The sequence below is a fragment of the Oenanthe melanoleuca genome, chromosome 1A (assembly GCF_029582105.1).
Source record: "Oenanthe melanoleuca isolate GR-GAL-2019-014 chromosome 1A, OMel1.0, whole genome shotgun sequence".
Classification (NCBI taxonomy): Eukaryota; Metazoa; Chordata; class Aves; order Passeriformes; family Muscicapidae; genus Oenanthe; species Oenanthe melanoleuca.
Window position 1 is genome coordinate 53,683,414 of NC_079334.1, and position 12,864 is coordinate 53,696,277.

At 36.5% G+C, this 12,864-nt stretch overlaps 1 protein-coding gene across 3 annotated transcripts in view; it reads right to left on the reverse strand.

Annotated features, from left to right (window-relative positions):
• Positions 1 to 1,716: 1,716 nt before the first annotated feature.
• Positions 1,717 to 12,864, reverse strand: part of TAFA5 (TAFA chemokine like family member 5) — a 386,710-nt gene continuing 375,562 nt past the window's right edge. For all 3 annotated transcript variants that reach the window (XM_056514272.1, XM_056514263.1, XM_056514282.1), the window contains one exon: positions 1,717 to 4,568. In XM_056514272.1, coding sequence (XP_056370247.1) covers positions 4,560 to 4,568 — 9 coding nt within the window. In that variant the 3' untranslated portion in view covers positions 1,717 to 4,559. The remainder of the gene's footprint in view (positions 4,569 to 12,864) is intronic.

Consider the following 12,864-nt stretch of genomic DNA (forward strand, 5'->3'; position numbering starts at 1 on the left):
ACATATTTCCAAAAATTTGACATAGTCAATTTTCCATTTTCTGCTAATATTTGGTGATCCATTTTGTCTCTGCATATCTTCATATGCTTCCCATATCTTCACTAATCTGTGTAATTTACTGATACTAACAAACTGTGCAATCTCAGTATTCATATTTCATTCATAGTCAAAAACAGTACAGGAAGTTGTGTTGATCTTCCCGCAGAATGGCTCATTATTAGTCACTATCTATTCTGGCTTATTGTCATTTCCACTTCTTAGTTTAGTTTCCATTTTTTACTTTATTTTTAATCAGTGACAAAATTACCTTTTATATATTACCCATGGGTCTCTAACTTTAATGGGATTTATATCTCAAAAGAAGACAACTACATTATCAGTAAAATTCTCATCTCTGCAGTTAAAAAATGTTTCCTTACTTATTTCCCAGTTTCAAATAATACTCCTTTTGACTCCCCTAGCATGTACTGAATGCTAAAAAGCACTTACTAAACACTAAATATTCTGAAATGAAAAATTTTATTTTTCTCTAGTCTTGGTTTTCTTTTCTTCAGTTTCTTTCTTGATCTCCTTTCTCCCCTCAAGCCCCAGTCTGAAAGCAGAAGTAGAATATAGTGACTTCTGTCCATCTTTATTTGCTTAAGCTCAGTGTGAGAGATTCATTACTTCAATGTAGAATGAATTCTGTGATGTCAGAAAAAAATAGTAAAGCCATTCCTGTCTTTGTTTGTTACTCATGTATATGTGATTCTTGGTATAAATCATACAAAGAGATACTGCCTCTATGTAGGTTTATGCAATGAAAGAGCTGGTTCTGGGTGTGGTGTTCTTTTTCTCCCCTGATTAAGTGCAATAAATATTACAATTTTTTTTTTTTAATTTATTTTTTCTTTTCACTAGTTCAGTTGCCCAGGCATTCTGTGCTATGATGTTTCTGTCAACCAATCATTTACCACCTACTAGTTCAGCTGTTCCTCACAGCTATAGAGGCTTTTCAGACACAGTGTTGAATTCTTTATTTTCTTTTGTAAATTCTAATTAGTAATCAGGACTGTGATGAGTAGGCTACATGAGATAGTAACTGCCTGGGTTAAAGATTTATGCAACAGCACATGGGTACAATTTCAGTAAACAAGTGAATGATTGAGAATACCACATAAAACCTGAGCTGCTGCTAAGGAGAAATGAATGTGCAAAAAAAGAAAAAAAAAGGCTAAAAGCATGGTTATTAAATTGGTGAATGATGTGTCATGTTGATTGCTATAGTGTGCTAATGTTTACTCCATTTGATATCCCAGATATTAAAAGCAGCACTTAAATGTGTCCTTTCCTGGGCTAACAGAAAGCTACGTAAAGGCTTTTCCAAAAGATTTTTAAAGGTTTACTGCATTTTTGGAGATTGTTTTTATTAGTCTATTATGTGTTTTTATGTATTCTTCTGTTCCTTTTCAAGCGTGTTTTGAAAAAGTTACTTGTGTGCAAGCTGAGAAATGACGGATATTTAATAGCATTCAAATAAGACATTACCCTCTGTGTTTCAAATTCTGCTTTGGAAGAGGCACATAAAATACTTTCAGAAACAAACAATTTTTTTATGTAACTTAATTTTGTAAAATTAAAGTTCACAATATTCTGAAAACATATTGTTCCTGAGAGAGAAACATTTCACCACTGCTCTTAGAGTAGTAATTCACAGTGACAAAGGCAGCCAGTATATTTTGTTTGTTTAAAACTATACATTCTGGGGGAGGACAGAAAAGCACAAAACACACTTTAAGTGCCTTGAAGTGTCTGCTGTACACAAGAGACTCAGAAACCAAAACACATCTCTGAAGAGTCATCGGAATCTTTCTTCTTTTATAGTTCTTATATAGAGTAGACCTTATAACCATGTACATCTACCCTTTCTTGAGTATTTAAAGTAATTAGAAAACAAAGATATAAGGTTGCATATTCAGAACTGATTGGACTGTATGATTTTAGATGTAAATATTCCAGATATCCTTCTTAGATCCTCTTGTTAGAGGATCCATTTTCCAGAAAATAAATGACCTTAATATGATCTGTAAATGTGCACACCAAAATGAAAGTACCCAAGACAAGAAAATGGAAGGGTTAAACTTCAAAACACAGTTCATGTTCTCAATTTCCAATTCCATCTTTCTCTCTGTGCTCCCACCTTACTTATCATCTAGTGAAATTCCTTTGGTGATGTCATGCTCAGGGAACAAGTCTCACTTATAAAAGGATTTTCTTTATTTTTCATAATTTAGCTGAACCAACACAAAACTGAATACTGTAAAGCAACAAAAATGATGTAACATCTTTCATTTTTCTGTGTTTACTAAATAAGGCTACGAAGCTCCTTTTAAAATAAATCAAAACAGAGAGTTGGTAGAGTGAGGGATCTGGCTCTTGAGGTCTACATGTACAGTAAATGTATTTACCATCATTTATTGCATGACATTTTAAACCTGACATTGGTCATTTATAGTGCAGTCAGTCCATAACACTTTACAAGTGGCTGGGCTTTAATTGCTACTTTGATACTGGTCAAAATCCTATGATTAAATAAGAATTTTTGTATATATTTATTTTACTTGAAGACAAAATGATCCATAGTTTATGTTTTCCTGCAACCTCTGCATTATATAAGCCTCAGTGTTTGAGTAGGCTTTAAAAAAATTCTTTAATCAACTTTTCATTTTTGTACCTTTCATCTATGGTCACTTGAATAATCTCTATATATTCTTCTTTAGTAGAATAGAACTAGCATAACACTAAAAGTTAATTGGAGTATTAGGTAGTATACTTGAAACCATAATACATTTGCCAGGAAGAAATTAAGCTCCCTTGTTTGATTGTATCATACCAATATGTACCAAATTTATATGCCAAAAGGTACAGTAAAAGGAACAAGGTTTTGTATCTGTTTTATCATAATTTCTCCCTTGTCTATGCTGTCTTTTCTAAATTTTCACTAACCAATAATGCTGAAAAAGTGGGCTTTTTAACAATGAGGTAAAACACTGAAAATGGAATCAAGGAACAGGCTTCAAACTGACCCTTACATAAGAGATGGAAGGAAGGAAGGAAGGAAGGAAGGAAGGAAGGAAGGAAGGAAGGAAGGAAGGAAGGAAGGAAGGAAGGAAGGAAGGAAGGAAGGAAGGAAGGAAGGAAGGAAAACCTTGCTATGAAGAGCAATGAGTAAAATATTTTACACTCTATTTTTATCAGTACCAAAGACAAAAATTAAAAATAAAATAAAAATAAAAAATGCCTTCCAACAGTGCAATGGTTGAATGCATTTATGTAATATAAACAACATTATTCTTTGCTTTTTCTACACAGTCCTCTCTGGTCATGCTTTACATCCAGAATGTCCCAATGGAAGAAAGCAAACGACACCGGTCACTTCAGAGACAACTGAAGTAATAAAACACAACTTAACTCTGAACCACTTCTCATGACTGTCAGAGTTATCACGTTAATTGTTAAATAGGATTTTCTACAAATATACAACATATAAAAACTGTTAAATATATAACTTTAGGCTTTTCAAAATACATTTAATGATCTCTTTCAAACAAGTGTTACTTTTGTTTTCTCTTTAATTTGCTTTCTGGTGCTAAATGGTGTATCAGATGAGACAGAGGCCACAGATGACCAAACATGCTCTTTGCAAATACTGTATTATCCAACTTTAACTATCAAAAATGGAACTGTAGAAGAGGCATGTTTAACTGGTTAAAACGGAAAATGATTTTAGTACGAGAAAGTCAATCTAAGTACAGAGGAATAAAGGTGCCGTGTAGACAGTTTGTGTTTTCTTTTTGTCCACGTTTTTCAAACATAGGTCATTTTCTCTCAGTGCTCCAGTACATTCTCTTGAACATGGCATTTCAAGAGCAGGTCTCTGAGTTAGTTTTTAATTCAGCTTTCCGTAAAGACTTCTGCTGGACAACATTTCAGCTTTGTGAAAGCTGGAATAATGTCTTTGTGGAGACCTCCTTCAATTTAATGACATAACTCTCTTAAGAGTAAGATTGTGTCCACTTTAAAATAGATTTTGCTCTTTGGTCTATTGTAAATACTGAAAGTATAAGAAAATAAAAGCAATTCAGACAGTTTAGGGCACAAGAAGAGTTTCTCTTTTGCACCTCAGTGTCCTCCCATAGGCAAAACAGTCTTCTCTAAGGCTGATTGGGATGATACTCTTCATTGTAGCAGACTCTTCGGATTGAAACATGTAGGTAACAGCAAGTCCAGCAGTGGTGTGTAACGCAGATGAAACGTTAACCATGAACTTTTTTGTATTGCTAATGCCCAAGCATATCTCTTTTTCTATATTCCTTAGTCCAGTGATCCTTAGAATGGTAGAACAAACTTTAGCTCATAATGCAGAGGAATTATGCTGTCATTTATGAGATACAGAGAAACAGACAGTTGAGTTGATGACATATAACAGATGATGGTCAACAGCAGTGAAACTTGACTAAGTTAAGTAGCTCACAGAGAGCCTAAACCACTCCTACGAGGATTCTGTGTTGCTGCATTTGTCAGGAGACCTGCAAATCAATAAGAACAAACGAGTCAGTGTTTTAATTTACAATTCTGCTTATCTTTGCTGTCCATTATCATAAAATACACTGTACTGAGATTTCTCAAGGAGACAATCAATGAGTTAGAAGATATTTATTTTGCACAGCATTTTCCCTGAGAAAAAAACATATGAAAAAGCCTATATTTCATTATAAATATATTATGTTTTAATAATTATTTCTAATAAATTATAAATTGCATTAACTTCAATGCCATCTAATTTATACTAAGCTTCATGAACATTCTTTCTCATAAAAAATCACAGGATGTTATTCTACACACATTAAAGTTACAAATAACAATGTCAAATATACATGGTGATTAAGATTGCTTTTAATTTTTATGTTTAGGATGTAATGAAAAATGGACTTGAAAGCCATGACCATATATTAAAAATGCAAAGATGTTTGTACTGGAGGCTTTTCTGCAGTTAATTTTCCAGAGAGCACAGGAGTGTGCCTAATTTAATCAATACTGCCCTCTAGCGATGCTATTACAAGTGCAAATTAATGTAAATAATGGCTATTAATAGTCAATTTAATCACATAATTGTTTTAGTTATGCACTGGGAAAAAAACAACAAAACCAAACCAAACAAAACACAAGATAATAAAAATGGGCAAAGTACTGCCCAATGAACCTGTTGCAAAGAAAATTGGATGGAAGCAGTATTTTGAAAGAAACAGAAACAAAATTCACACTATTAAAGAAATCAAGAGTACTGGAAGACAGCACAAACACAAATGAGAAAATAATGGCTTATTTATACAAAAAAAGAGCCAGCTACTCATGCTCATCCAAAATATGAGTTTAGAAATTCCACAGATTCTGTATACACCAAAATGTTGTGGGGTGTATTAAGCAAGCATGATTGTTAGAAAATGCTGCTTGATTTTTCAAACACTATCTTCTGCTTTGGCATTGTTCTGTCTCCAAGTAGTCAGAACTGTTATTACTGATGGAAATACCATGCAAGACTCTATAAAATATTGAACAGTGAATGTAAAAGAGCAAAACAAATAAGAAAATCCAATTCAATTGGTTTAAGCCATATATTAAATATTGCATTTTTAACCTAATCTTCAGAGCAGTACATGAAAGAAAAATCTGCCTCCAAATCAATTTAGTGACAGCTTGAAACATATGGATCTCTATATATATGCATGTAGAAAGAAAGAAAGAGAGAGAGAGAGAGGCAGATAGACAGATGAATTCTTTCCTTACAAGGCATAAAGTGTATGTTGTAGATTTCTGCTTTTGTCCTCTCACCTTTTCCAGGAAAAAACACCCCAGAAATCTTGCAAACAGCCTTTCCTTTTCGGACTAGTGATCAGATCTCCAAACCACATGGCCTCAGACAGGCTGAAGGCAAAAAACCTGGTTGATTATTGTGATATATTCCCCTTGTTAAATATACTTTCAGCAAGAGAAATAATGTTTTGCTTCTATTAATTGCCCTTTTTACCCTTTAAACTCTTTCTTGACCTTCCTGCTATGCCCCCTATTTTTCTTCCCATTAGAAAAGAACACCACTTTTAAGGTAGCAATACTTTTTAGGTTGCAAGACACAAAGCAAACAATTTATGGTTTATTAGGTCTGAAAGTAAATTGCTATGTGTTAAGAATTAGCTTGACATAGCTCCATCTTTCTTTTATTATGCCAGAATGGCCCACAGCTAAAAGCAACAGTGTAAACTGCTGATGGACTGCATGTTCAGTGTTTTCATAGTGTACTTCTCTACCTCATTGGTCCCAGGAAGAAGAGAGAATTCAGGTACAACATCATACATTCAGAGATAACCTGCTGCTTTGTCACTTTATGGGGATACAAGCTTCCTTCCTTGCTATCCCTGTCTCCCCCTTGAACACCCCTGCTGCATGAATATGGTATTAACACTTTAAAAGAAGACAAGAAGAGGGTAGAAAATTATGCACTTCAAAAGTGCTGAGGAAGGGAATAGAGTGGGCTTGAAGTAAAGTGATGACAGGAAGAGGAACAGGTTGAAGAACAGGAAGTGAATTTACAGCTTTGGACAATGACAGGAGAAAATGAAATGAAAGGGAGGAAACACACAGAGTAGCCAGGGAAGTATAAACATCACTTATTAATGAATGCATGTAAAATAAGTAAGATAGGTAATAAGAATAACAGATAAAAAGGAGAGAGAAGATAAGAGAGAGCATGATGAGTCTAGAGAAGAGGAAGAGAATGCACACCTACCCTCCCACCTCCTGTTTTTTCCCTTTCGTTCCTCATTACAGGTAAATTAATCACTCCCCAGAAAAACAGATCAAATAAGAGAAAAGAGGGACTCCTAAAAAAATAAAAAGGACTCATTTACTATTTATAGTAATAGTTCAATCCATAAAATAGAATCATAGAATCAGTTCAGTTGGAAAATACTTTTAAGACCATCAAGTCCTCCCCAGCACTGCCAAGTCCACCACTAAACCATGTCTATAAGGACCACATATACACATCTTTTAAATAGTTCCAGGGATGGTGATTCAATCATTTCCCTGCGTAGCCTCTTCCAAGTCTTGACAACCTTTTTAGTGAAGAAATTTTGACTAACATCCAATATAAACCTCCCCAGTGCTACTTGAGGGTGTTATCACTCATTCTGTCACTTGTTACTTGGGAAAACAGACTGATCCCCTTCTGGCCTCAGCCTCCTTTGGAGCAATAAGGTCTCTCCCAACCCTCCTCTTCTCCAGGCTAAACAACCTCGGCTCCCTCAGCCACTCCTCAAAAATCTTGTGCTTCAGTCCCTTCCCCAGCTTTGTTGCCCTTCTCTGGACGTGCTCCAGTACTTCAGTGTCTTTCTTGTAAGTGAGAGGTCCAAAGCTGGACACAGATTTTGAGGTGTGGCCTCACTAGGGCCAGTACAGGAGGAAAATCACTACCCAGTCCTGCTGACCATACTATTGTGGAGACAAGCCAGGATTCCACTGGCTTTTCTGGCTGCCTGAGCACAGCTGTCTGCTGACCAGCACTCTCAGGTCATTTTCTGCTGGGTCATTCTCCATCCACTCTTCCCAGCCTTGTGGCACTGCATGGGGTTATTGTGACCCTCAACCCAGCCTGTCCAGAGCCCTCTGCAGGGTCCTTCTACCCTGCAGCAGATAAACACTCCCATCCAGCCTGGTGTCATAGGTGAACTGACTGAGGGTGCCCTTGTCCAGATCATTCATTAAGATATCGAGCAGAACTGGCCCCAGTACTGAGCCCTAGTGACTGTCTGCTAGCCAGATTTAATTCTATTCACCACCACTCTCTAGGCTCAGCCATTCAGTATTTTTTTATCCAGTGAAGGGTGCCCCTATCAAAGCAGCCAATTTTGCCAGGAGAGTGCTGTGGGAAACAGTGTCAAAGGCTTTACCAAAGTTCAGGGAGACAAAATCCGCAGCCTTTCCCTCATTCACTGAATAGATAGCCTTGGCATCAGATGAGGTTGGTCCAGCAGATCAATGCCTTTCATAAACACATTTTAGCTGGGCCTGATCCCCCATGCATGTGCCACAGGATGACACTCAAGATGATCTGCTCCACGACCTTCCCTGGCACCAAAGTCAGACTGAAAGGTCTGTAATCTACTCCACAGAAGGCCAAGGTGGTAGTTCTGCTGACTTCCCTCTTTACTTCTCTAAGAATTGAAAATGTGAATTAAAACATATGAGAAGCACCACTTCTCTAACAGGCAAGTTTAAAGTAAAACTGTGCTCTTGATGGCTGTTTGGCAGCAATTTTTAGAATATTAATTAGCTCATCAGATTGCAATAATAACTATAAATTAAATAACTACTTACATAAAACTGCTTCAAAGCCTGGAAAATTTGTTTTTGCATTGTTTTGTTTTTTTTACCTTCACTTAGAAAATTTGCATAAACATCAAATTAAAGAAAGGCTGCATAACTATCACATAAACAATATTTTTTCTGTTCATACACAGAACTCATATAATTTCTAGGTAGCAATGCACAAGTGTGTATGTCACTGACTTCAGTGAAATCAGAATTTCTTCCCATTGCTTCAGCCAGCAGGTTCTGCTTCCTTTGGAAGGAGCCAAATATTTGGGCTGTAAGTTTGAGTTTCTCCAAATTTGATGTACTGAGTGGGCATCTAGTACCAGAGATTAAAATACTACTGTTTGCTTTCTGACTGTTTACATGGTTGAAGTCCTGTGTTCCACAGGAATCTGCTCAAGAGGAAAACACATTTTCCTGCAAATAATCCAAAACATAAGAAGCAATACTTTCACATGACCATGTACATCTTACTGTTGTTCTTGGGTGGCTTGAATATGTCCTGGGAGTATTTGGCTTATTAGAGCAATTGTAGCACAATACACTTAATTTGTCTTACTCTGGAGGGAGCAGAATAAGGGTCAGTCTAGCCCCAGCTGTGCTCTAATGGCACATAACACATTTTATTTCTTCATTTTCATGGCCAAAACAAAGGAAAAAAAGTTATGCAAGTCACCTTGAGAAGATAAGAATATATGATGCTTTGCTGACTTACACAGGCTTTACCAAAAGAAACCCCCACAAAAACCTCTCTTTCAGCATAGTATCTAAGATTTAACTGAGTGACAAAAATGTTTGACTTTCTCATCACAATCAGAAAGTTGAGCCAAGCTTACTGCAAGTGGCAAATATTTTCAGTTAGGATTGAGTTTCAAGTATGTCTTGACCTTTTACTTTATATGGAATCCACATAAATACCAACAATTCCATGTCAAGACTGAGAAAACTTTAGCAGTTTCATATGTCTTTCCCTCTCTGTTTTTAGAATAGAGATCACCAAAGTTGGGGTTTTTTTGCTACAGCAGCCAAGTGTTCTTATAAGACTGCCTATTGCTGTCACATTGGCACTCTTTGATGACAATTCTACCCATCATGTTTCCAGAACTGATTTCTGGAAAATTTTTGGATACCTATAAAGTAATTTGTCACATTAATGATGTTTGAGTGGTGCTTAAAAGCTGAAGTACTTGTCTAAATTGTGTGTTTTACACGTTCAACTACAGTCTTATGCCTCTGTTAGTCTTAGCATTCTGTACAGTATCCATCAGGGCAAACAGTTTTTTTGTTTGGGTTCTTTTTACACAAAGAAAATTCACAGAGATGGATTCAGGTTAAACCAGTCGCCGACTCACAAACCCCATAATAGAAACAGTTCCAAACCTTTTACCAACTAACTGCAAGTATGTCTTTCCCCTCTGCTTCTGTGGCTCTCAGTTCTAGGTCCCTAAATAACTAAGCATATATGATGTAAAAAGAAATATGTAAAAGCATTAAAATGCCCTAGGAAAACCTTACACTGCTTTGCAAGATACCTCCTGCTTTATGGGAATAAAAATGTAAATTTCTGGTGATGATCCAAGGAGTAGCAATGACCTGTTTCATTCATGAGAACTCCCATAGTCACTCCTGAAAATTTATTTTGTTTCCCTCCCTTTCTCTCCTTTGCTCCATGCTGTTCATATACGCAAACTGAATTACTTAGTCTTCAGAAAAAAAAAAAAAAAGTATCTGCAGCTCTTAGAAATAAGAAAAAGAAACATGAAAGCTACCTCACTTAATGCTGTATTCTGTCTCACTGAGCTAGCCATGGGAAAAACAATTTCAGAGTTCCAACCACAGTACCTGTAGAACTAGGAGTTACAAGATTGCACAAATTTAGTGTCTGTGCTTCTGGGTCAATATTTATAAAAAAGAAGTCTAATTTATTAGGTAGTGTATATGCAGGTATATTTTCCTGTGCTGCACTCCAACAAAGCAGCATTCCTGAGTTACAGATAGCAGAATCCTATTATCAGCTACTTTCAAAAAGAACATGCCTTTTCTTTTAACACCCATTGTTTGTTTCTTTTCACTTCCACTATTCAAACCTGACACAGAAAGAAGTGTTTATTCCAAATCTGAGACTCTTTGCAAAATATATTTTTTCCCAATAACTATTTTAATATCAGTCTGTCTCAAAAAACCCCCAAAAAGTCTCATTTCCCCTTAAATAACACTTCTAGTCCTATCTTCTCAACTTCCCCTGACCATCTGCCAGTACTATTATCATCATGATCATTAATTTCCTTTTCTGTTAAAATCCTTTTTGTCTCATACTACCTTTTCTTAACTTACAAGATCTTGGAATACAGTGGGTCAGATCATACACTCTTTTCTTCTTTTGAATTGCCTATTACTTCATAAGCAATAGCAGTGAAGGAAGTGGGACTGTTGTTACAATTAAATAATCCTTACAGTCAATGAATATGTAAGAACCACATGTTGTAACCCAGCTGAAATACATTTGAACCTGGCTCATGTAGGTAACCCTTGTTTAAGAGCTCAGCTTTCAGCACATATAATAATGCAAGCTTGCTTTGTGGCATCTGAGTATAGCTCAGGAGAAGCAATGGAGGTGGCAGAATCACAGACTCTTTTGGGTTGGAAAAGGCCTCTAAGGTCATCAGCTCCAATCTTTGACCATCACCTTGTCAACTAGACTATGGCATTAAGTACCACATGCAGTTTTTCTCAAACATCTCCAGGGATGGTGACTCTACCACCTCCCTGCACAATCTATTCCAATGCCTGACAACCCTTCTGTGAACAAATTCCTCCTGACCCCAAACCTGAGCCTCAGCTGGTGCAGCTTGAAGCTGTGTCCTCTCCTTTCACTAGCTTGAGAGGGTGATCCCCACCTTCTACAGCCTCCTTTCAGGTACTGGAGAGGGCAATGAAGTCACCCCTGAGCCTCCTTTTCTCCAGGCTGAACCCCCCAGCTCCCTCAGCTGCTCCTTACAAGGAGCTCCTTGTGCTCCAGACCCTTCAGCAGCTCCTGTCTCTGCACTCACCCAGCACCTCAATGCCTTTCTTGTAGAGAGTGAGCACAGGATTCAAGGTGTGGCTCACCAGTGCTCAGTACAGGGCAATCACTGCCCTGGTCCTGCTGGTCACAGTATTCCTGATCCAGGCCAGGATGACATTGGCCTTCTTGGCCACCTGGGCTCACTGCTGGCTCAGGTTCAGCCGGCTGTGGACTCACACCCCAGGCCACCATTGGTCCACAGGGGAAAGGCAGCAGCAAGAATATCTGCCCTCAGGACATTCAAAGACCTTGGATACAAAGGTGATCATGGGAGTTTTTTTGTGAAAAGTAGCATTTAAAACTGTTGTGGATAAAAAAAGAGCAAGGCAAGGTCTCATTTTGCCCCCCGTGAAAGTCTAAAACCCAACGTGTGTGGAAAGAGGGAAGGATGAAAAGGATCACACATCTTATAAGGCACAACAATGCAAAGCAGTGTGTTTTCATGGTCTCATGTGCTGGCTAAAATACTAAATACCCTTTAAATAACTCCAGCTAAAGAACTTGAGCAAGTAACTCAATTTTATCTGATTTCTTTATTCTCTTTTAAATTGCTTAGAGGTGTGCACATATATGAGGGTTAACAGCAGATAAAACTGAAGAAGATTTGTAACTGGTGTGGAATTGTAAACTTGAAAAATTACTACCCTGTCACTCTTTTACTCTTCAAATAAAAAGCAAATGCAATATTAGAATGACTGAAAGTGTCTAAGAATAGCCATGGGCTTTTTTCAGGATACTGAAAAAATTACCTGAATTTTTTTATATTTATATATTTACTTATATTTATATGTGTATTTATAACCATTTCTGACACTTTTCTCTAAGGTAAGAGACAGGTTAAGATTAAGCCATCAATATATCTAAGAATTTTTTAAAATGTAATAAATTAATTTTTACTGAATTCTGAATACCTATATTCAAAGCATATTCTTTATAGACTAACAAATCTTTACAAAGCTATAAGCTTAATTACATTAAATCTTATGAAAAAAGTGACAAATATTTCTGTGTGCTAATAAATCTATTAAATACAATGATCTTCCATAGTTTCTGTTTTATCATAATTTCTCCCTTATTTATGCTGATCTTCCATATTGTTTCTTTCATTGAAACAATAGAAGAGTATTTTATTAAGAGGGCATTTAGTGACATTTAATTATAAGGTTTAAAAAACAATCTTGTCTATAGTTAAATTTACAAGTCTACATCACGTAAAAAAAAAAAAATAAAAAAAAAATCCAAAAACAGGCGTAAGCCAGGACTGAAATCCACAAACAAATAGAAGAATTTTTTTATTTTTTTTTTAATTAAAATGAGAAGATTGTTCAAGGACATCTGGGTCTACTATGTGATTGACAGGTGGTTGGGCTGAATTAAGGTCAGTCTCAGAC